The sequence below is a fragment of the Balaenoptera borealis genome (genome assembly GCF_965194805.1).
Source record: "Balaenoptera borealis genome assembly, chromosome: 12".
Taxonomy (NCBI): Eukaryota; Metazoa; Chordata; class Mammalia; order Artiodactyla; family Balaenopteridae; genus Balaenoptera; species Balaenoptera borealis.
Genome location: NC_138869.1, coordinates 46,733,193 through 46,758,251, shown reverse-complemented (window position 1 = coordinate 46,758,251; position 25,059 = coordinate 46,733,193). Strand labels below are relative to the sequence as shown.

General features: G+C 48.4%; 1 protein-coding gene and 1 long non-coding RNA gene across 8 annotated transcripts in view; one reads left to right on the top strand and one right to left on the bottom strand.

Moving 5' to 3' along the window:
* ZDHHC3 (zDHHC palmitoyltransferase 3) overlaps window positions 1-25,059 on the bottom strand; it is a 58,553-nt gene that overhangs the window by 21,233 nt on the left and 12,261 nt on the right. For 4 of the 7 annotated variants that reach the window (XM_082347434.1, XM_082347433.1, XM_082347438.1 and 1 more), the window contains exons 2-6: window positions 20,886-21,215; window positions 9,552-9,676; window positions 2,490-2,586; window positions 1,746-1,827; window positions 1,541-1,636 (exon numbers count right to left, since the gene is read on the bottom strand). In XM_082347434.1, the coding sequence (XP_082203560.1) occupies window positions 1,541-1,636; window positions 1,746-1,827; window positions 2,490-2,586; window positions 9,552-9,676; window positions 20,886-21,191 (706 nt within the window). In that variant the 5' untranslated portion in view covers window positions 21,192-21,215. Of the gene's footprint in view, window positions 1-1,540; window positions 1,637-1,745; window positions 1,828-2,489; window positions 2,587-9,551; window positions 9,677-20,885; window positions 21,216-22,029; window positions 22,533-25,059 lie in introns of all 7 variants that reach the window. The other 3 variants (XM_082347437.1, XM_082347439.1, XM_082347435.1) reach the window with 2 other exon arrangements.
* LOC309608135 lies at window positions 9,683-18,483 on the top strand. Its single transcript, XR_014232665.1, has 2 exons — window positions 9,683-16,162; window positions 16,957-18,483. It is a non-coding gene; the product is annotated as an uncharacterized lncRNA (long non-coding RNA).

Sequence of the window (25,059 nt, the reverse complement as noted above, 5' to 3'; positions counted from 1 at the left end):
CAGCCTAAGGTGACTAATACCCATGGGGTTTCTCTTCCCCTAGATGAGGTCAAGCCACACAGAGATGGGGGCAGGACCGGGGAGATACACTAAGTCCCCTACACACGAACCTTCAAGTTGCGAACTTTCAAAGATGTGAACGTGTGTTCGCATGTCCAATTACGTTAGTTGGATTATGTTAGTTGGGTACCTAGGCTAACTTTGTTGGACTTAACGATCAAATTGGACTTACGAATGTGCTCTCAGAACGGAACTTGTTTGTATGTAACGGACTTACTGTAGAAGGGGGGCAGATGCAAACTACAGAGTCAGGGAAAGCCTCTTAATATCTTGTTGGGAGCTAAAGATACTGTCCTTTTCACAGCCTCACAAGTTCTGGGGGAAATAATAGCAAGAAAAAGCCTAAGAAGTCAGTATGTGCAGGAAGAGCAAAACTCCTAAAAAATGATGAAATGAAGAGGGGGACCAATCAATGGAAAAAGAATGAAAATACGATGTTTCTGCTCAAGATGTGTCTCACAGATGTATGTGTGAAAGATGGAGCCCAGCAGGTGGCCTCTCTTAATTCCTCCAGTATCTGTAGTAGTCTTCCCCTTATCCTTGGTCTTGTTTTCTGCAGTTTCATTTACCTGTAGTCAGCCTCAGTGCAAAAATATTAAATGGAAAATTCCAGAAATAAACAATCCACAGGTTTTAAAGTACAAACTGTTCTGAGTAGCGTGATGAAATCTCACGCCATCTTGCTCTGTCCACCTGGGACGTGAACCATCCCTTTGTCCAGCATGTCCATGTTGCATATGCTACCTACTATCTCGGTTACCAAATCAACTACCGTGGTGTCACAGTGCTTGTGGTCAAGTAACCCTTATTCTACTTAATGATGACCCCAAAATGCAAGAGCAGTGATGCTGGCAGTTCAGATACTCTCTTACTGTGACTAATTTATACATTAAACTACGGTATGTATGTATAGGAAAAAACATGGTATATATAGGGTTCTGTACTATCTGAGGTTTCAGGCATTCCACTGGGGGTCTTGGAACATATCCCCTGCAGATAAGGGGGGACTACTGTATTAAAAATTGTTTTCTTATAACTTATTTTTATTCTTCTTAAAAAAAATTTTAATTTTATTTATTTTTTCAGCATCTATATTTTTCCCTCAGGATTTATGCAATTTTGTGGTTGGAGCTCCTTCCTCAGCATTTGCACACTTAAATGAGATACTTCAAAAGCAGGAAGAATTTGTCTACAATCTTAACGTAAATTGGTGATTAAGCAGTTAAAAAAACAACCACCACACAAAAAAACAAAAAACAAAAACCAAAAACCATCCATGTCCTAGCCAGAAAGTTAAAAATGGATTTCTGCAAGGTTGGAATAAAATGACCTTCAATTAAAGCTCCTCACTTAGAGACATGGAAGCAAACGCTCTCTCTGCAGGCACAGCTCCACTCCAGGGAATGCACCTCCCTGCTGGGGGCCTGCATTTTCCCTGGGCCCACTCAGGCTAGAGGCTCTGTCCAACTCACTACCTTACCTGTGGAACTGACTTTAAGGGGCTGCTTTTTTTCATGAAGAGATATTCGGGCCTCTGCTGTTTCTTCCCTGATAGGTCCATAGGCTTGCAGGAGATCTAATAAAATGAGGTTGGCCCCTGGCACCAGGATGGAAACAAAGAGCCCACCCTGCTTGGGTCACGTGCCCCCCCTGCAGCAAGGAGGGAAGCCCTGGCACATACTCACTTGTCCAATCTTCTTCAAAGCAGTGCAGGAAGTGGAATCCCACCATGATGAGGGCGTGCAAGGAAATGAGAGCTATGTACATCTGAAACAGGAAAGCAGTGCAGACGCCATTGTTGTGAGAACCTTCTGGCCGTGCAGGCTCCCGGGACGGGGTGCTCGGAACCTCCCATTCAGGAACACTTAGGCTGAGGGCTGAGCAGGAGGGGGGCCAGAGAGGCATCTGGTGATTTCCCCACTGGTCCCCCGCCCCCAGCCCTGGGTCTGAGGTGAGCGGCCATTCACTGGGAGCGTGTGGGACAAGAACAGAAACAAGCACGTGTCACCAGCTGTGACCTGGGCTGCCCTGGGGGCTCCAGGCCAGTTGCTGCTCCTCACTTGAAAGGGCAGGGCGCCGACTGCCATTGGCCCCTCCAGCCCTCAGGCTAGATACACTCCGCCTACCTGCAGCTGAGGGAGGGTTGCCGCCTTCTTTAGCTACTTAGGTCGGCCACCAGGCATGGGAGCCCAGAACAGGGCCCTTGCTTATAGCTAATCAACTTGAGTCAACTTTCTAGATGCTCAAGTGAAGGGCCCAGGAACGGGCACTTGTTGAACCAAGGAGAGCTCTGGCAGAAAGGCGGAGGTCTGCGTGGCCAGGCACTATTCTGAACAGCAGCGAAGAACACTGTGAGTGCTGACAATTTTCGAAGGAACAGAGCTCTCCATTGCTTCAGAGGGTGGGGCAGAATTTGGAAGCTGACTTACTGTAAACAGGACGAAGTACTTCTGGTTGTTCTCGCCAACACAGTTATTGACCCAGGGACAGTGGTGGTCCATCTTCCGAATGCACCGCTTACAAACACTGAAAGAGCGGCAAGGCAGATCTTTAGGGGGGTCCTCACGGAGGCGGGAGGGTCGAGGGCACTCAAAACCCATGCTCCTGCACCACTCCTGGCAAGTGGCCTCTAGGGCGCCACCCAATGTTTTGCTGCATGTGTGTTGTAAGGGGCTTGGAAGGCAGGGCCAGGACCTCCAGGGTCACAATCATTCCAAACAGGGGGACAGTTATCCACCTCCAAGGCCTCTTATCTTGTTTCACATAAAAACAGGCTGGAACTGACAAGGCTGAGAAAGAGACTGCTCTCCTGAGGTAACAGTGGTTTGAGAATTCAGTTTACTGAGAGGACAGAAAGAAGAAGCACTTTCAAAAACTTGACAGGATGAGATGGGATACAGCTGCTCCTAATTTCCCCCAAAGACCAAAAACCTGACCAGGGAAACTCCCAGGGTGCGGCTGATGAGAGAGATTGCTAGAAAAGTTCAGAGTGGGGTCACGAGCAGTGCGTCACATGGCAGCAGGAAGTCCCCCTCTAAGGACCTTTCAGCTCTAAGATAATATCCACTTAGCCCAAAACAGCAGAAAAGTCATTTGAGCTTAAGTGTTGATCAGAAATCCCACTAATTTGCAAATTACTAACTTGTTACTGGGACAATTTTTGGACTGCGACTGTTTGAACCTTTGTTATTTGATAGCAAATGCCTTCCCCACCCCTTTTTGGACGATACAAGTAAGAATCTGAAACAAGAGCATGAGGCTAATGGGGGCTCAAAAGCAACTACTCCCAAATCTCAAGTTCAGGAAGACCCATTTGCCAATAGATGGGCTCATCAAAAATTGTTTCTTTCTCAATTCATTAAAGTAGGCTCCCTAACATTTATCTTGGGGGCAGTATTTGTTCAAAACAGTTTGAAATACTATAAATACAAGCTTGGAAATAATAGAATTATATATATTTTTGACAGTGCCTTAGTTCACACCAGCTTTTCTTTCTACTAGTTTCCAGAACCAACTTTATCTCAGGTTCTTACTAAGGTGGGCTATGGTGGGTGGACGCTGGGGGAAGGGTTGGCTCAGGGGCCCGCTGAAGAGAAGGCTGCCTCGTGCTCACACACAGTGCTCGCTGAGCTCGGGCTGACCCACAGACAGGGCAGGGATGGCGCAGAAGGAGCTGTTCCCAGACCGCAGGCCAGGAAGCACAGACCACTCTGAAGGAGGGCTCACCTGCACCCCAAGGGGGAGGCGTGGGCTTTTCTAAGCATGGCATGAGCTCTGGTGGCAAGGCAGACCTGGGCCCCCCCCTTCCCCCCACAGGACGTGAGTACCGTTATAAGAGAAAGTGAGAACAGATGCTGGCTCAGACGAGTGGTGGGGTCATTCTGGTCTCCACCCTTGTTCTTCCCACAGCTTCAAAGGGTCATGATAACACAGGCGTATGGGGAATGGGCACATTTCAGAGATGCTGACCCAGCTCCAGAAATCTCCTTGGGAGCCAGAAAGGCGGGGTAAGAAAAGGACGCATGAAAGGGGCATGGAGGGCAATAAAGAGAAAGCCAGGTACCAGCAACTCCATTACTTGATCAATCAATCAATCTCTCTCTCTCTGTGTATGTTACCGATTTGAATGAATGAATGAAAGAATAGGTAACACTTGTTCCCAGTGTACAATCTTGAAAGTACAGACAAGTAGGCAGTAAAGCTCCCTGCGTTCTGGGCCTCAGCCAACACATTCCCACCATGGAACCACCCCTGTAGCCCATTTCTTGTATGTCCTTCTCAGCTCTGGGGTTTCTTAATCCCCTCCCTGTCTGGGGAACTCCTGAGGGTAACCACCTCCCTGCTCTGGACTCTTGAGCAGTTTTTCTTCCACTTGTACTTCTTTGTAAAAGGGGTTTCAGGTGGGTGCTCTGAGGCAGTGTTTGCTCAGCAGCAGAGAGGTGCCAAATGGCCTGACATCCTCTGAAAGCTGTCTAAGAGATTAAGCAAATCTGTCCTTTGCTCTCCCCTCCCAGCCTCTCTGAAGAGGCCAGGTGTGAACCCTGGGAAGCTGGGTTTCACAATGGGCTAAGTTTCACTGGGCAGCCAAATTAGAACACTACTCATCCTTCTGGGAGCAGGCAGGAGTACAGCCCACTGAGAGCTACAAAAGTTGTCCAGAGTGCTGGTCTCTGAGTTTCCTATTTGCAAAGACAGGAAATGCCAAGATGGCACCCCTCCCTCCGGCTTACAGAGTTGTTCAGAAGCGGGCTCCTGGGGCAGGAGGTAGTGCACGTGGGTGGCGGAGGTCCATCCACGCATGTGGCTGGAGGCGCTGTTTAGAGGCTAACTGACCCACGGCTCACAAAACACCCAGCCTGAACGGCTCTGGGGCTGGGGCCTGGAGAGCACCAAGGGCAAGGCCTGGTCCCTCAGTGGGCCAAGTGAAGGATGCTCCAGGCCCAGGGGGTGACTGCCCACACCTGCCTGGCTATTTCGTCTCAGGCACCAGCCCACAGCGGGAGGAAGAAAAAATGTGAGCCTTCCACAACCCGACACCCCACTGGGAATCAGGCACCTCAGAGTCAGCCTTCTTCCCAGTCCCCACAGCACAGTGGGCTCACTGGTGTCCCCTCCCCAGACACAGCAGGGCAGCCCAAGCACAGCAGCCAGGGCAGGCTCCCAGAGGGCCCTTTCTCCACTCTTGCCTCCTGGCGAAATCCACCTTCCCTGGGGCTCCTGCCTGCACTCCTCTCTTGCACCAACTCCAGTGTCTCCCGTGCGAGACACTGTGGACAGAGACATGTCCTAAGCATTCAATGGCAGTTGCTGAAAAGACCAAATGTCCTCAATGGAGGTATTTGGGGTGTTCCTACCTTCAGGGTTTCCCAGGCCGTCCCCTCCCGTTTTTTTTTTGTTTGTTTGTTTGTTGTTTTTTTTTTTTTTAAAAGAGTGGTGATTGAAGTAGTTTTTTTTTTTTTTTTTTAATAGTTACTTTATTTATTTATTTATTTTATTTATTTTATTTTTTTGACTGTGTTGGGTCTTCGGTTCGTGCGAGGGCTTTCTCTAGTTGCGGCAAGTGGGGGCCACTCTTCATCGCGGTGCGGGGACCGCTCTTCATCGCGGTGCGCGGGCCTTTCACTGTCGCGGCCCCTCCCGTTGCGGGGCACAGGCTCCAGACGCGCAGGCTCAGTAGTTGTGGCTCACGGGCCCAGTTGCTCCGCGGCATGTGGGATCTTCCCAGACCAGGGCTCGAACCCGTGTCCCCTGCATTAGCAGGCAGATTCTCAACCACTGCGCCACCAGGGAAGCCCATGTTTGTTTGTTTTTTAATTTATTTTTGGCTGTGCGCGGGCTTTCTCTAGTTGCGACAAGTAGGGGCTACTCTTTGCTGCAGCGTGCGGGCTTCTCATTGCGGTGGCTTCTCTTGTTGCAGAGCACAGACTCTAGGTGCATGGGCTTCAGTAGTTGTGGCACGTGGGCTCAGTAGTTATGGCATGTGAGCCCTAGAGCATGCAGGCTTCAGTAGTTGTGGCGCGCGGGCTCTAGAGCACAGGATCAGCAGTTGTGGAGCATGGGCTTAGTTGCTCCACGGCAGGTGGGATCTTCCCAGACCAGGGCTCGAACCCGTGTCCCCTGCATTGGCAGGAGGATTCTTAACCACTGCGCTACCAGGGAAGTCTCCCCCCACCACCCCCCCGCCTTTTTAAATCCTGGTTTTACAAGAGGGAGGATGCTTCTCTCCTTTTCCTCCAGGTTCCCTACCATTTTCAGTCCCCAGAGTACTTCTTTCACAAGCTTGGAAGAGCCCAACAACCTCACCGGATTGTGTGCATTCTGGTTCCCTGGGGCTCATGCTCCCTCTCCAGGGAGGTACAAGGGCCCTTTCTTGGTACTCAGCCCCCAAGGAGCAGGTTGAGGTAACCTCTTGCCCACCCTAAGTGATGGCCCTGTGACTCTCCCTACAGCGGCACCCACCAAACTGTATCACGGCAGACAAGTGCATCTGCCCTGCCTGGGCGGGAGGCCCCTGGGTCAGGGCCATGTCCCATCCACCACTACAGCCCAGAGCCAAGTTTGGGGCCCCGCTTAGCAAGGGTTGGAGGAGTGAAGGCTCTGACACTATAGATGGGGAACTGGGCTCCACCACCTCAGGCTGGGATGCCACAGTAGAGGAAGAGAAAAAAACATAGCAAGGAGGTACCAAGGGGACCATGCTCCCCATATAGGTTTTCATCTCACACCTCATTCACTATGATTAAAATTATAAGAAAAAAGGCATCTATAACATCCTGGCCCCGGCTCAGACAACGTGGGGTAAGGCAGTGCCCAAACAGGGTAAGGCCCGTGGAAAGGACACTGCTCTCAGATCACCACTTTGGGCTCTGGGCAAAGAAACTTAGCTTCTCCAAACCACCCTCTGTAGAACTAGCTCTGCTCTCTCAGGGTTAGAGATGATGTGTGTAAAATGCTTTAAAACCAATGCTAGTGCAATATAAATTTATCAGTAACTGATAAACAAGCTGGCAGGGGCCCTAAGCAGTCCCCAACTGTCTCATCTCAGCGTGTGTGTGTTTGTTGGCAGGGAGGGAGGGGTGTGAGGCTTTGCCAAGGTCAGAGGTCTCCACAGCCTGTGCAAGAAGAACCTAACACATAAGCCTAACACCTTGGCTGTCCCCGTTAGCATGACCCACCCACCCCAAGGATTTCCACAGGCTTCCATGATCCTCAACACCAGGATGAAAGGAGCCTGCTTGGAAGGAAGACCCAGCCACGTATCACCAGGCTGGAAGGAACACCTACAAGTGCAAGGTCAGGGAATATTTGTGGTACCCATCAGAGCTCAGGGAAAAGAGTTTTAAATTCCACGGACACTACTGGGAGGAGAGGAAGCAAAGAGCTGGGCACAAACACATGCCCCTTCACCTGAGCAGGAAGACTGACACCAACTTTCTCTAGCAGGGCAGCAGGCCCCTTGGCTCAACCAGTCACAAACTCAGCTCTGTTTGGTGTGCTGGGGATTCTGCTTATCCAAAACCATGGGTCCCCAGATGGCCTGGGCCACCACAAGCCATCACAAAGGAGCAGTTGTCAGCACACATTTCCTGACACAGGAACAGGCGCTCTTGTTTTGCTCAGGCTGATTTGTTTATTAGCACTCAAGAATACCTCCCTTGGATCATCCTGGGGAGAGAGGCGAGGAGGAGGCGGTGAGGAAAATGCCAGACGGTGGAGGTTGCCAAGGGCTCAGGGAGGAAAGAGAAAAGAACCACTGTGGTCACCCAAGTTCCTTCTATAAAGTTCACACTTCCCTGTTTCTGGTCCAGCCTATGTAAACCCAGCACATCCCCAACGCTCACACATTCCTCCATTAACAGATAGATATTCATACTTAATCCTCACAAGCTCAGGAAGAACAACCCATTTTACAAAGGAGAAAGCTGAGGCTCTGAGAGATGTGGTGCCTGGCCCACAGTCCCCAGTGTGGCAGGGACAGCGCTGCCTTTCCAATGCTGACCTCTCCAACTTCAAGGCAGGAGCCTGCTCCACCACACTGGGCTGCCCGGAGGAATCACATCACCCAGGGGATGAAAACAGCTGGCTTCCCGAGCCTCGGGGTGGCAGGAAAAGGCTAGACTGATGCCTCCATCTCAGGCACAAGAAGAAAGCTTTGAATTAGTTCCTAATACAGATTTCAGAAACAAGCTGACCCAGACACAGAAAACCCCACAGGAGATGGCAGTTCCCATGGTCCCTGCCCAAGCTCCTTGGCCCTCACCCTTGAGAAGTGGCAACTAGCTGGGGAGGTCTCCAGATCGCTCTCTCAGACAGACAGAAAAAGATACAGAAAAATATGCATATGGTTATATCAAGTTACACAAGTCATCCCAAACTAGAGTTCTAGTGGAAAAAGCCCCAGACTCGGAGCCAGAAACACCGGGAACCAATCCTGTCTCTCATAGTCACCAGCTGTGTGACCCTTGAGCAGCCACTTAACCACCTTGAGCCTTAATTCCTCATCTAGGGAGGGTCATGTCTATGGCAGAGCTATCTCCGGGGGTGACCATGGGGATGACGATGATGAGACAGGGTGGGCTGAGGTGCCTGAGACACAGCAGGTATTAGGAGCTGACCATGGCATCTGGATGTTGAGACTGACCGCTCTCCTCCAAAAGGTGGGCAGTGCGGCCCACACAGAAAAGCCACCTTTTAGCCGCTCAGACCTCGCACAAAACCCAGATGCTTCCACAGCCTCAGGATGACGATACCTCCTGACATCAGGAGCCAGTTCATTCCTCCACAGCCCCTCCCCACCCCGAACACACACTAGTGTGAAAAAGGGACTAAGTGACAGGTTCGTTATTTCTGTAATTTAGCATTTAAAGTTCTCATCATGATAAAGTGCAATATTTAGCTGGAGGTTTTTTTTGTCGAGAAGACTCAAAACAACAAAGAAATCTGAAAATCAAAAGGGAAAAACCACCACAGATAAAACAGGGAAATGGCTTTTTTGGCTGAACTCTACAACTGTCAGACCTCTAGAAGTTTTGTTTTAAAGAAAAGTCTTTTTCTTTCAAGGACAACCCCTTCATTTCCCTATAAAATTTAAGTGAAATTGCACCTGCCCCTTAAATGTGTCAGGGGCTAGACATTCACAGAATGATTTCCTAAAGCTTTGTCTCACGTGCCCTTAATAAAGTAATAAAGCTGTGCGGTAGGAAGAGCAGGAATCCCCTCCATTTTACAGATTTGGAGACAAGGGTGGAGACAAGCAAGGGTCTGGGCAGGGCCCTCCGGCAAGTGTGGCGAAGCCAAGTGTCCCGAGCCCAAAGCAAACACCCTTTCCCACCCTTGCCCTCCTGTTCAGGTAGGGAGGGAGAGTCACTGTGGTCACTCGGTGCCCAGAGCAGGGCACGTTCAGAAGTCCTGTTGCTGATGGCACCCGTGGAGGGAGGGGGAGGGTGGGGGCGCAGGGGGTGAGGAGGGGAGCCCAGGCGGGGGCAGTGTACCTGCAGTGGTGGGCTCGGTCAGGCTTGATGCTGCAGCATTTGGGACACTTGTACACCACCTGCCCAGGCTTCAGCTGTAAACTCTCGATGAATTCTTTAGTGGCATTTCCTTTGGGCACTGCCCCCTGTAAGAAAGAGAGGTGTCAGGGTCAGGCTAGGGGTTCCCTCAGTTCTGACATTCCACAGAGGCGACGGTCATTTGAAAGCAGCAATTCCACACACGGGGACAGGATATTTTCATCCCAACGACATGTGGGTTCTGTGCAGAGTTATGCCAATACCGATAATAAGTTATTAACAAAGAATTTCCCCAAGGAAAAGTGAATGATTTTCTACACTGGACAGTTACATTGTTCCTGATGATCTTCTATTTTCATTTTACTAACATGGTTTTCATTGAATGCATTCTTTCCTATGTAAATATTACAGTGAGGATTTGACTCATCAACTACTATTTTGATTTACATTAGATTTCCCAGTGACAGTTTCGGCCTTTGTGAATTTTCATTGGTGAGCATCACATCTAATAGTCCAGTTTTCCCAGGTCATAATTCACAGCTCTGAATGTTATTGGGTTCTGTTTAAACTGGAATCAAGTTTTATTTTATTTTATTTTTTACCAGTACTATTGTTATGGATTGGTAATCTGTGTTTAGTTCTTATGAATCCACAAGCAACTGTGAGCCACTGCCCTAAGATATTCAAGTGCTCTCCACAACAAGATGCTGAAAACCAGACGTGACTCAGGATAATGATCACCTCTGTGGTGGTGAGGAGGCTGGGAGTGGAATGAAGTAGGGGTGGAGTGGGGTGGGGCATATGAAGAGGCTAACCTGTCTTTGTAACTTTTTTTTTAATTTACAAAGCTGGGAGGTGAACACATGAGTGGTCATCATATTATCCTTTACACCCTTTCAACTGTCTCAAGTATTTCATTAAAATTTTTTCTGAAAGTTCAAAAGAGAAGTGGAAAAAAAAAATATAGCCTGCAAAATACAGTCAGATGCCAGAAGAACCTATCATAGACCTTTTAAAAGCAAACAAACTTTGGTAGGCAAGGACTACCTGGTACATACAATGCCATTTAGGCTATAGTTCTTGACATCAAATAGCCATAAAAGTACACAGCTATTGACATGGGAAACATCTATGATAGACTGTTAAAGGGAAAAGTAGATTCCCAAACAGTATGTAGACTACAAGCCCATTTTGGTAAAGATTACACACACACACACGCACACAAAAACACACATGTACATGCCAAAGTATTAATGGTTATCTCACGTACTAAAATCACAGGTAATTTTTAATTTATTAACTGTATTTCTTAAATGTTCTAATATGAACATGTGGCTTTTGCAAAAAGGAAAAAATGCATTTAAAAAAACAAGCAAAAAAATATACTCAGGAAGGAGCTACGCAAAGTAGGAGTATGACCAACTTTCCTGAAGTTTGTAACCAAAGTGCTATGACTTGTCTCACCTTGAGACATCTGAGGGTCCCCCCTTAAGGCACCAGTGAAGGGTCAGGGTCTGGAAGTCTTCACAAAGGTAAGGCAGGGCCCAGACCACCTAGACGAGTGGATTTTTAAAAGGGGCTTGGGAAGGGCGCTGGCCCAGGCAGAGGGGAAGGTTGCAGAAAAGCCCAGAGGGTCATACTTTAAATTCTCTTTAATGTAAAAAAGTAATTGAGTTTGGGCAACCGTGTGACCTTTTGTGGATCCTGAAGCCAACAGACCGCATCTGGAAGTCACTATTGTCATGTGTACAAGAGAAATGCACTAAGGAACATCGTTTCCGCAAGGTGATAAAGCAATAGGGCTGTTTTCCTAAATGAAGGTCGTTTTGGTTTTTTTTCAGGTCCAGTTTTTAAGGTCCCCACCACCACAATTTGCTGTAAATCTCAGGAGACCCCCCCATAAAGGACTACAAGAGCTTTACAGAACCAACGGCAATCGGAGCTCTCATTTGGTCCTCTCATTACTGCCTGTTATTCCAGACCACAGTCAGAGACATCATTCAACAGCGCAGCCTTCCTAAAAGTTCCTCCTCCATATGACTCCATTTGCACAAATCTCCTGGAAGGCTCATTCCCATCCAGGCAAGACCCCACCTGCCCAGCGAGCCCACCTCGCAGAGCTAGAGACCACCTGGGCCAGCCCCTGAGACTGTGTCCTCCTCCCTCCCTCCCTTTCTCTCTGTCTCTTTCTTTCTTTAAAAGAATAGGCTCTTCTGGGCTCATCTCCACAGATTTCAGAACTTACTAGTTCATGGTAAGGAATTTTGTTCTGTATAACTCTTGATAGACGGCTGGGAGTTGGAAGGCCTGCTGAGACATTTTTGCCACTGCTGTCACGCGTGCACTAAGAAACACCCCCTACCTCCACCCCTACCCCTGTTCTTATATCTCACAGGGATGGCTTGAAGCTTCCACATTACTGCACCCCGGGAGAACAAAACATACTGATTTCTTCCTCATTTCCAAAGTAATACTTGTTCATGATTTTTAAAAATGTATAGAGAAGAGAAAATTAAAAGGGAAGAATGCACCCTCTGATTCGATCATCCAAAGATTAGTACTATTAACATTTTGGAGTATAGTTTTCCAGTCTTTTCTCCTTGTAGGCTAAAAACACTTAAAACAATCTATACATCCATAAAAATGCTCATATGCTTCTAAAACATATATTTGGTCCCGCAGTGGAATCCATTTGGAACTGGGGGCAGGAGGCGTGACATAGCTCCATCAACCATTCCCCTCAGTGGCTAGCCCAAATTCCCAGTACCTTCCTCGACCTCTGCCCACTTCCTTTTCTATGTCAGAGGAAACTGAGGCTGCCGGGGTAACCCCCTCCATACTCCTCCTCTCCCTCCTCCCATCCCTGGACCCACGGGGACCCACTGTCTGGAGGACGAGGGGCCCTCAGGGGCTCATACTTCTACCTCAGAGCTTTCCCTTCATGCTCTTAGCAGACTCCATGCTCTCCTCCCTTCACAGCTAAGCTTCTCCAAGTTGTGTACACTTGCTGTCTCTGCTCACCTCTCACTGACTCTTTAGTTCACGGTTCTCTGGCACCTGTTGCCTCCATACCACAGAACTGCTCCCACTAGGTCAACGAGCAACTCCCTGTGGCCAAACCCAAAGGTCAGTTCCCAGCCCTCATCTTGCTTGGGTCTCCTCACGCCCACCAGTCCCTCCTCCTGTCACTCTCTGTGACTGCTCCATGCCCTCTTGGTCTCCACCTGCCTCTAGGGCTATGCCTCTCTCACTCTCCTGCCCATCCTGGACATGGGTGATTCTTGGGGCTCCACCACTAGCCCTCTTCCCTGTTCATCCTGCATTCCCCAGACAATCTTCCTCTACCACCAGCTCCAGCTCAGACCTCTTTTGGGGATGAAGATGTTTCTACCTGGTTGTTCAAAAGGCATTAAAACAAAATAAAACAAACCCCCAAAATTCAACTTGGTAGAACTGAACCCATTACTTTCCCCGCAAACTGTACTTCCTGTTCTCCCTCCCTGGCCCATGAGACATCATCTACCCGGTCACCTGGGATAGAAACCCAGTAGTCATCTCCAGCTCTTCTAACCCTCTGCCCCACACTCCCACCCACTCCACCAACTTAATATGGCCCCAAATGATGCCCTGAATCCAATGTTCTCCCCTCCATGCCACTCTCACAGCCTTAGTTGAGCCCCATCATCGTGTGCCCCAGACACTAGAGTCCCCCAGGTCTTCCTGCCTCCAGTCTCTCCCTGTATCCTGCAGCCTCACCTCTATCCTTTCTCCCCACTATTTTCCAGAGTAAACTTTCTAAAATGTGAATCTGATCATGTCATTCCCCTTGCCTAAAAGCCTTCCCCGGCTCCCTAGAGCCTTCACATGGTACAGAATCCAAGCTCCTGGGCAGGGCTCAGGCAAGGCCACCAAGATCCAGCCCTGAACCACCCTTCCAGTGTCACCTCCCTCCCCTGACAGTCCCACCCTGTGGACTGCCTGGAGTTTCCCAGAGGCTCTGTGCTCTCCAAGTCTTCCTCTTGTGCCCTTAGGGACCCATATTAGCACCTCCCCTCCAGCCTGTCAGGAACATCCCTGCCTCCTGCACCTACAACAAACCCACTCAGGGACCACATCCTCTGCCTTCTTTCTAATGGCCCCAGGCTACACCCAAGACAGAACCCATCACTCAGCCTTTGTGGTACCATAGCTTGTATTTGTCTTATAACACCTATCATTTAAGTATACACTGATCTCTCCTACATGACTGTAAATTCCTGGAGGACAGAGACAATGTCTTTAATTTGTAGCCCAATGAATTGCCCAGGGCCTGGCATGGAGCAATTCTTCAATAAATCCAAGCTGAATAACAGTGATGATACAACAGACATTTATTGATTGCTTATATGCCAGGCACAGTTCCAAGGGCTTTACTATACTTTGTCAATTAATTCTGACAATAAACCTATGAGGCAGAGACTATGATATTCCTCGTATTATAGATGAGGTAACTAAAGCAGAGAAGTTAAGCAACTTCCCAAGATCACATGACTAACAGGTGGCAGTGGCAGGATTCAGACCCAAGTCTAGAATCTATGCCTCTATCAGAAGACAACTTACATATTTTATTATTTTTAAATTTTTTAATCTTTTTGGGTGGGTTGGGTCTTCGTTGCTGCATGCGGGCTTTCTCTAGTTGTGGCGAGTGGGGACAACTCTTCGTTGTGGTGTGCTGGCTTCTCATTGCAGTGGCTTCTCTTGTGGAGCACGGGCTCTAGGCACACTCTAGAGCCCTACTGAAGCAGGCTTCAGTAGTAGGAGCGCAGGTTTCAGTAGTTGTGGCACGTGGGCTCAGTAGTTGTGGCTTGCGGGCTCTAGAGTGCAGGCTCAATAGTTGTGGCACATGGGCTTAGTTGCTCCGCGGCATGTGGGATCTTCCTGGACCAGGGATCGATCCCGTGTCCCCTGCATTGACAGGCGGATTCTTAACCACTGCGCCACCAGGGAAGCCCCCAGCTTACGTTTCTATTTCTATTAAGTGATTGAAGAGGGTTTTCTTTTTAATTGCCTTGATGCCATAATATTCTCCCATGAAGAACTGTATAACTACACAAACATTAAGGTTGAAATAGGCCCAAGATAACAAGGTCTGTTTCAGTTAGTATCCAGGATAATATGACGTTGTAAAAAGGACACACTTGGAAAGGGGTGGAGACAGGTTCCAAAGAAGCACCAATGATTCCATTTATTTCAAGCAACTAGTATGAAAACTTGCTTAAACTGTTTCAGGGGCCATGGGATCATGGCATGCGCACACCTGCTGGTCTAGGCAGAAACTCTCCCTCTAATAGCTCTGCCAGGAACAGGTGACCAGCCCCAGGCCTGTGTCGAAAGGCCACCTGTCTCCTCCACAGAAAGGTAGGAGGTAGGTAACCCCCAAATTGGTCACCCTCTTCTCTCTGGAGCTAGAAAGATTTTCTGGTCAGTGTTTATGGATTACTCAGTGGCAGGTATGAGAAACTGCCTGGCACGAGGCAGAGTGCAGCACCCTCCTCAAATGAACCCTGAGTCAAGTCCCTGACCTGATCCAGGGAATGTGTCAACACCTTTGGGCAAAGTGTGCGAGGCCCTTCTCTGGCTGCACGCAGCACCCACGCACATTACACGGCACACTGCAGGACGACCCGGTGCTATTCGTCCTATGCTCCCACGGACCTGACCTCATTCTGCCACCGTACTGGCCCGAGTAAATACTCACTGATTCTGTACACAGTTGTGCTCAATAAAGTCACCGAGAGAGACTCCGGAAGGGATTACCAACTGCATGTTGAAGTGAGTCCTGTTATTCTGGTTTGGGCGGCTGAAACTCCAATCACTGGCCTGCATTGGTCTCAGATAGTCATGTGAGGTCTGTTTATAGCAGGGTGCTCACAGGGTGTGATTCAAAGGCAGGGAGGGGCACTGGCAGGCAGAAAGATGAATTTTCTTTCCCTTAATGTGGTTAAATTGAATTCATTTATATTCCTCTTGTTCTCAAATCTCAGATTTGAGATAATTTACAATGAGGTTAATAAACGATTAGGTCCAAAGAAAGCAGGGGCAAAAAAAAAAAAAAAAAAAAAGCTGATCATAGGGTTGACACAACTGCTGTGATTGTGTAGTGCTTGGCTTTGGGCTTCCGGCAGCTAGGACAAAAAGGAACAAGCTCTCAGCTTTAAGCACCTTCTGGGAGACAGGCATTGTCCCAGATCTAAATTTTAAACGGAATCCTTCAGGATTCCTGAGGGGGTTCCCAGGATGAGGAGTTAAAATGTATTTATAATTGGAAAAGGTCAGGTGGTGAATTGGGATGGGGCGGGGAGACAGAGCAGGTACCAAGGTCAGAAAGAGTCCCTGAGCCCAGGTTGCCTTCAAGAGGCTGCCTCCTCCAGGCAAGCGGAGCCACTCTCGACCTCGCACCGTCTCAAGTGTTTCAGGAACACAGAAAGCTCCTTTGAAGACATTACACAACCTCAGAGCAGGCAAGGAGAGGGCAGCCTGAAATCAAACACCAGTCTGACTCGCGCGCCTGCCCAAACCATGCCACCGCCAGGCCAGCACACCTGCCAAGTGAGGTACGGCCCCTCTGTCCACCCGCCCCCTTCCCTCTTCTTACAGGCCTGTCTAACCCTTTCACCCCATTTCTCAAATGGGAGTTCCACCTCCAAGTCATTTCTTTCTTCCCTTTTCTGCTCAAGCTCTTTGTGGACCCATTTACTACTATGTTGGAGTAAATGACTGCTAAATGGTCCAGAAAGCTGTAGCGGTTGCAACTGTTCTGATGTTACATTTGGAATAAGAATTTCAAAGCTGAAAGGGCTACCAGTAACTGTTTGGAGGAGACTGCAGGAGTTTTTTGTTTGTTTTCTGTTTTTGTTTTTGTTTTACTAGTAATATTAACAAACCAAAATGATATACAATGCATACATTGTTATATATTGTTTATAACCTCCGGACATAAACTTTTCTGAAAAATTATACACAACATGAATACTTGAGGTACAAAACATTACAGTCCTATTAGGGAACTCCTTAGAATCCTGCAGTGATGCCTTTTTAAAAACAGACTCTGCCTGCAGTGTTAATAAGGAACCCCTAATTGACTTGCTTTCAGTGTGAGATCTGGGCTCCCAACTCCGTCCCTTGGAAGCCCGGGGTGTCCCAGCGTTCCTTCCTCTGCAGCCCCACCTCTCTCTGTTTTGTGTACTGGGTTTTGCATGAGGTGTCACATGTTGGGAGTGGGGAGAGGCAGGTGGCAGCATGAAGAGCCTGAGATGGGGCAGGTCTGCAGGGCCTGCTTTGAGTTGCTCCCCTTACTAATGGTAGATATTTGGCTGATGCTTTATTTTTTTGCCCTGTTTTCTTTCAGGCCAACAGCAAAACACACCTATGAGAAGCTGAATGGTGTTTGGGATATAGTCTGTGGCTCTCATTTGGGATTGGAAGCCGAGCAACACACAGTGAGAATCATTCTCTCCTGCATCCGACTGCAAGGGGCCAGACTGAGGAAGACCCTGGAGAGGGCACAATGTGGAGGTCAAAGAACACACGTGTGTGAGGGCAGCAGGAAGGCCAGGGCAGAAGCCTCTTCTCCCTCCCACCCGACATCCAGTGCCCTGATTCACATGCCTTCTAGAAACCAGTAAACTCCACACTCTACTCTCTGATCCCAACTCCCCACCAGCCCCAGACCTGGCTGTCTACTGCCTACCTAGCACTCCTGCTTACACGTAACAGAGACACAGTTTGGCCAGAATAGAAGTCTTGATTTCTCCTCCAAAATCTGTTCTCCCCAGACTCTCTCATTCAATAAAGGGGACCAGCAAATCTCCCAGCTACTCCAGCCAAGACTCTGGAAGGCACACTCTCTGATCCCTCTCCCCTTTTGTCACTCTTCCGAATGGCGGTTCTCAGACCTGGATGAATATGAGGGATACCTGGGAGCTTTAAAGCACCCCAATCCCAGGGCCCCATCCCAGACCAATTAGAGTAGAATCTCTGGGGATGGGGCCCAAGGCATCAATACTTTTCGAAAGCTACTCAAGGGATTCTAATATGCAGCCAGGCCTGAGCATTAGGGGCTTAAAATACATTCCAAATCCAAAAGTTTCTCTCCCCCAGCCTCATCACTCCCACCTTGGTCTGAGCTGCCACCACGTCTTGCGTGGCCCACTTCGATAACTCTCATCTTCCTGCTTCTACTTGCCCCACCTCAGAACCCTATCGCAAGCACAAGGCAGTGTCTTTTTAAAAATCAGGTCACATCATGCCTCTCTGATGGTTTCTCACTGTACAATAAAGACCAAGGTTCTCACGAGTCCCACAGGTCCTGCCCGGCCTGGCTTCTGCAACCCTCCCCACCTCTTCCAGCCCCTCTCGCCTCCACTCACCATGCTCCGGTCACCCTGGTCTGAGTCCTGTTTCTCAAACACGCCAAGCACGCTCCTATCTCTGGGCCTTTGTACCTCTCCTCTGCCTGCAAGGCGCTGCCCTCTGACCTTCACCTGCCTGACCTACCCCTTCATGTTATTTAGGCCTCAGCTCAAGTGGCATCGCCTCAGGGGTCCTTCTCAGATCACCTTCATTTAAATAGTCCTCCTGGGGGCTTCCCTGGTGGCGCAGTGGTTGAGAGTCTGCCTGCCAATGCAGGGGACACGGGTTCGAGCCCTGGTCTGGGAGGATCCCATATGCCGCGGAGCAACTGGGCCCGTGAGCCACAGCTACTGAGCCTGCGCGTCTGGAGCCTGTGCTCCGCAATAGGAGAGGCCGCCATAGTGAGAGGCCCGCGCACTGCGATGAAGAGTGGCCCCCGCTTGCCGCAACTGGAGAAAGCCCTCGCACAGAAACGAAGATCCAACACAGCAAAAATAAATAAATAAATAAATAAATATTTAAATAGTCCTCCTGGGACTTCCCTGGTGGCGCAGTGGTTAAGAATCCGCCTGCCAATGCAGGGGACACAGGTTCGAGCCCTGGCTCAGGAAGATTCCACATGCCGCAGAGCAACTAAGCCCGTGCGCCACAACTACTGAAGCCCGCACGCCTAGAGCCCATGCTCGGCAACAAGAGAAGATACCACAATGAGAAGCCGGCGTACCGCAACGAAGAGTAGCCCCCGCTCGCCGCAACTAGAGAAAGCCTGCGCGCAGCAACGAAGACCCAACGCAGCCAAAAATAAATTAATTAATTAATTAAAACCAAACCAAACCACTATGAGCTTTCAGGAGTTCCCTGGTGGCCTAGTGATTAGGATTCTGGAAAAATAAAATAAAATTAAATTAAATTAAAAATAAAATAAAATAATAAGTAAGTAAGTAAATAAATAAATAAATAAATACTCCTCCTTCGCCCCAGAAAAGTCACTACCACAGCCCCTGGATCACACGGTTTTGCTGTCTTTAAAGCCCTTTTCGACTTCTGAAATTACCTTGTTCCATCACGTCTTTACTGCCTGACGCCCTACGCTAGGATGTGGGCAGCAGTAGGGCAGGGATTGTGGTCTGTCTTGCTCATAGCTGTATCCATTGCTCAAAAGGACCCTCTCACATAGTAGGTACTCAATAAACATGGCATTCATTTTGTCCCACTCCTCAGTGCCCCCAGGGCTCCTCCTCACTGCTGCCACGGTGATCCTTGTAAAATGACAATCTGATCTCATCACTCTTTTAAAATCCTCAGGGGCTCTCGCTGGCCCCATTTTCCAACTCCTACCCCACTTCTTTGGCACTCTGGCCACATCACCAAACCAAACCCATTCTCCTAAGTTCCTACCACTCGAAACAACCACACTCCTGCATTCCTGTATCTCTGTGTATGCTGCTCCCTCTGCCTGGAATGCTGTCAGTGTCTTCCTGCCCTATCACCCTCCACCTTCCCTGCCCATGTACACTGTTCTGACAGGAACTGGCCTGGGCATCACCTCCTCCAGGCAGCCACCCCTGCCTAGACTGGTTAATTTTTGTTCTTCCACAGCAACTTGTGCTTCCTTCTGCCACAGCCTTCATCACACGGGGCTAATCTCACCTGTCGTCTCCTCTAGACAGAGGGCACCTTGAGAGAAGGAAGAGTGCCTGGGGCTCAGCAGACACTAAATTATAAGCTGAGACAAATAATGTCTTTTACTCTTGCATCCCCAATAGCAAGGGCATCATAAAAATTTCTGAATGAACCCTTAATTGGTTTCCATTATGATCAAATTGATGCTGCTGAGGAAAACTGTTTATACCCTGTGTTTCAGGGCACTTATAACCATGTACTTCATTTCCTTCAGGTGACAGCTGTTCAACAATCCTACAAGCAGTGCTAACACTGGGCCAACAGGCCCCTGCCTGCCAGTGTGTGCGATCTCTCCAGGCACGTGCATGAGAAGAGGCTCCATATGGGCCGGTCACTGACTCGTGATTGAGCCGGGAAAGCGGCTTTCCCTAGGGACGGATTAACAATCCACCACCTGAACCAGCAGGAAATGGAGCCCTCCGAGAAGGGAACTAGCTCAGGACCCAGCATTTTTACTGTGCTTTCCCCGGGACTCACAGAAACGAAATCTGTGCGGCCAGTGCATTGCCACTTGCAGTGCTTTCCCTTTCTTAATTTAAACACACTCGTCCCACGTACTGAAACAATTAAGCAATAGGAGGTGTTTATCAAATAACGCTCTCTCTCACTTTTCCCATACAAGATAATGAGCAGGAACAGAGAATTTAATACTCAACAGCCACTTGCACAGCTTGGTATGTTTAGCTAAGTCATCGGGCAGAAAACCATGGCTTTACCCACAGATACTCACCAAGAGGCACTTGCTAGGGCCTGAAACAGGCTTATCCAGCTTTTCAGGGAAAGATGAGCCTCGCCCAAACAAGGTAAAGGCCACTGTCGTGCAGGTTCCTGGAACTGGATAGGGCTTTAATTTCAGCTTGACCTCGCTCCAGTCCTATCTTCACTGGGAGGCCCCATCCTGATCCAACCCCCAGCATGCTTTCCACTAGGATCATCTGGCCCCAGCCTCGTGGTTTTCTCACTGTGCCTTTCTAACTAGAGGCTAAGCCTCCTCTAGATCAAACTCCTCCCATGGTAGGCTCAATTAATGCAGACACCTACGTACAGAAAGCATCATTCAACCAAGACAGGCTGTGGTACAGATGCGGTCCCCTCGGTGGGGCCTGAGTCCACTTTCCCACCCCAGCCCTGGCCCTCCTATTCTCCACATTCCCAAGGTCAGGGGGCACATGCAGGCTGCGGCCATGCCAGGGCCAGAGGAGGAGAGTGTGGGCTGGTCAAAACAAGCCCAGACATACTCACGGGGTCCGTCAACATGGCCCGGCAGTGGGAAGCCAGGGCCAAGAAGGCCAGCAGGTTGAACATAATTCCATTGATGATGCTGTACACGTAGTCTCGGGATGGAATCAGCATGACAAAGAGGACCACAAACTCCGCATAGAGGACCAGAAACCAGGTGACAACGGCACAGGCGATGCCACAGCCATCGCGGATAAACCACATGGTTCCCACAGGACTGGGGTGGGGAGGTGGGATGCACTTCTCCGGCTGGAGGTATTCTGGCTTCCGCTCAATGTCTCGGAAGTGGTGGGCGGGGATAAGCATCATAAGCTATTCTGTCCATACTGGCATCTGGAAGAGAGAAAAAAGAACCCAGAAATTTGGTGTGGTCTTGTCATCAAGGAGACTTGACAAAGTTACCTTTCCAAAGCGAGCCATGAGTATCCATGTGTGAACTTCTTGCAGAAAAGCTGCCTAAACCTTCTGTTCATTTCCAATGTGAGTTCTTGTCCCTACTTCTGAAAGCTAAGCTAGCCTTGGTGAAACAGGGCCACCTTGCCCAAAGCCTTCACACGACAGATAAAGGAAGGGGAGGCTTCAAAGGGCAAATGCCTCGCCTGAGGTCAGCCGGAGCAGCAGCAGCACACACAGCACACCGGCTGGGAGGCGGACTAACAGATGTGTTCAAAGTTTGACCGAAAAGACACAGGGGTGGGAGGGGGAGCACCAGGCCCTCTGGGAAAACTCTCTTCATCGGTAACACTGCTGCCTCTACACTGTGGACAAACCCAGAGACTCATGTTGAGGCTGGTTGGGATTGAGTAGGAGGAAAGTAGTGGTAACCTAGGACTAGGGTTAAGCTGCAACCATGAAGACCTTCTAACTTACTGCACTGCATTAGCCAATAATAAAGGCAAAACACTCACTAGGATGGGGAATGTTCTTGAAACAAGCTAGGGTTCTTAGCCCTATGGCCAAAATGGTTTATTTTCCAGGAATGAGAGACTCTCTGAGCTCTGCTCTACTCGTGGTGATAGGGCAAAGCGTAGGAATGTTGGACAATGAGCCCAGAGATGTTTCCGCACCACCTGCTTGTGGGGCTTTGTGAGTTCTGGTCTTCTGACCTAGGAAAACATCCACATTCCAGCCCCAGCCCCCTCCTCACAGCTGGTGTGAGGGTCGAGGGAGTTGGAGGTGCCTTTTACTCGTGCTGTCAACCCCAAGACCCTGCGCACATCACAGGCGGTGCGCACGTCTTCTCTCTAGGAAAAGACGTCAGTTACTTCAGAAGCAAGTGCTGAGCAACGCGTCCTTTCTTCCTCACAGCTGCAGCTGAGTCTCTGGAGAGAGCAATGAAATCACTAAGACTCGATAACTGAAGTCTCTCTGTCCACAGCACACGCTGCAAGACACGGCAAGTCCAGATTCCCCTGCTCCAGTTCTTTATCTTAAACTCTGGGGCCTGTCGTTTCACCAACCAGGTCTCTCAGAAACCGTGATGGCTCCAGTTCTCTGCCAGATGTAGGGGCCATGGGAAAACCACCCGGAGCACAGTCTATGATGCAGGCAAGCAACATCTCAGTCTTTTGAGAACTCAAGTCACTTCACAGCAGAGGGAATCACTCAAAAGCAGCACTGGCTCTGTGTGTTTTTCTGAAGACTGCAGCTCTGAAGGGAAAGGGCAAGCTTTCAACGGCTGTACTAGGTTATCCTTACCCTTTGCCCAATTTTCCTCCTTCCTCCACTGCCCTCACCCCCAACGAAGAAAGAGGATCTGAAGTGACTACAGTAGAGTCATGAAAAGTAAGGATGTGTCCAGAAAGCTGAGAGGGCAGATCAGTAACTACTACTCAAATGACAGACATTCTGGAATCAAAACTTGCACTGACTAATAATGAAAGAATAAGGCCAAGGCCTCCCCTCCCACGGTGGCAGAGAATTAATGGCTGAAAGGCAGTTAAATGTGTACTGCGTGCTTGTCCAAAGGAACACTGACTCAACAAATACTCAGAGTGACTATCACATTCAACCAGAATTTTCCAATAGAGCAACCTTGTGCTCTTCACAAGACAGTGGCAATTAGTGTTGCCAGGGACAACCTAGAGGCATTAAAAGATGCAGGGATACCTTCTGAAGCACCAAAGAGAAGGACAGCAGGAGATTGAAAACTGGGGTCATCTGGGACCTGACCTATGGCAAGCAAATTCTAAAATTCTAAACTCTGTACAACCAAAACCAAACAAACGAAAAGCTGAAATCCCATTATGATTCAAAAGCTGATGGAAGCTCAACATTTTGACAACCTCCAAACGCAAGCATTCTCTTGGTTTTTCCTGCTGCCATACTGATTTGTATGCATATCAGCTACGTCCCCACGATTGCTATTTAAGTTCTAAACCAATAGTTTTATTGGACCACAGCCATACTATTCGATTACACATATTACATTCTCTATGTCTGTTTTGCAGGGTTGAATAGTTGTGATGGAAAGATCCATTAGCCTAAAGTACTTCCTCTGGCTCTTTACAGAAGTTTGCTGGTTCTAGGTAGTTGTCACCCACCAAATAAACACAGGCACACCTCGTTTTATTTCTCTTCACTTTATTATGCTTCGCAGATACTACTTTTTTACAAATTGAAGGTCTGCAGCAACCTTGTGTTGAGCAAGTCTATTGGTGCCATTTTTCCAACAGCATTTGTCTCTGTCACATTTTGGTAATCCTCGCAATATTTCAACCGTTTTCATTGTTATTATATTGTTATATGATCTGCGATCAGCAACCTTTGATGTTACTATTTGATTAAGCTTAGTGAGGAAGGCATTTCAAAAGCTGAGACAGTCCAAAAAGCTAGGCTTCTTGCACCAAATAGTTAGCCAAGTTGTGAATGCAAAGGAAAAGTTCTTGAAGGAAATTAAAAGTGCTACTCCAGTGAACACACGAATGATAAGAAAGCGAAACAGCTTTATTGCTGATGTGGAGAAAGTTTTCGCGGTCTGGACAGAAGATCAAACCAGCCATAATATTCCCTTAAGCCAAAGCCTAACTCAGAGCATGGCCCTAACTCTCTTCAATTCTATGAAGGCTTTGAGAAGTGAGGAAGTTGCAGAAGAAAAGTCTGAGCTTATTAGCAGAGTTTGGTTCATGAAGTTTAAGGAAAGAAGCGATCTCCATAACATAAAAGTGCAAGGTGAAGCAGCAAGTGCTGACATGGAAGCTACGCCAGCAAGTTATCCAGAAGATCTAGCTAAGATAATTCATAAAAGGTGGCTACACTATAGAACAAATTCCCAATGTAGACGAAACAGCCTTCTATTGGAAGAAGATGCCATCTAGGACTTTCGTAGCTTGAGAGAAGTCACTACCTGGCTTCAAAGCTTCAGAGGACACGTGGACTCTCTAATGCAGCTGGTGACTTGAAGTTGAAGCCAGTGCTCATTTACCATTCTGAAAATCCTAAGGTCCTTAAGAATCATGCTCAATCTACTCTTGCCTGTGCTCTATAAATGGAAATGAAGTCTAGATGACAGCACATCTGTTTATAACATGGTTTACTATTTTAAGCCCACTGTTGAGACCTACTGCTCAGGAAAAAAAGATTCCTTTCAAGATAGTACTGCTCATTGACAATGCACCTGGTCACCCAAGAGCTCTGATGGAGATGTACAACTAGATTAATGTTTTTTTCATGTCTGCGAACCCAACATTCATTCTACAGCCCACAGATCAAAAAGGCATTCTGACTTTCAAGTCTTATTTAAGAAATACATTTCATAAGACTACAGCTGCCATAAGCAGTGATTTCTCTGATGGATCTGGGCAAAGTCAATTGAAAACCTTCTGGAAAGGATGCACCATTCTAGATGCCATTAAGAATATTTGTGACTGGTGGGAAGAGGTCAAAATATCAACATTAACAGGAGTTTGGAAGAAGGTGATTCTAACCGTCATGTATGACTTTGAGGGGTTCAAGACTCCAGTGCCTCGAGGAAGTCACTGCAGATGTGGTGGAAACAGCAAGAGAAGTAGAATTAGAAGTAGAGCCTGAAAATGTGACTGAACTGCTGCAATCTCCTGATAAAACTTGAATGGATAAGGAGTTGCTTGTTATGAATGAGCAAAGAAAGTGGTTTCTTGAGATAAAATCTACTCCTGGTGAAGATGCTGTGCAGATTGTTGAAATGACAACAAAGGAC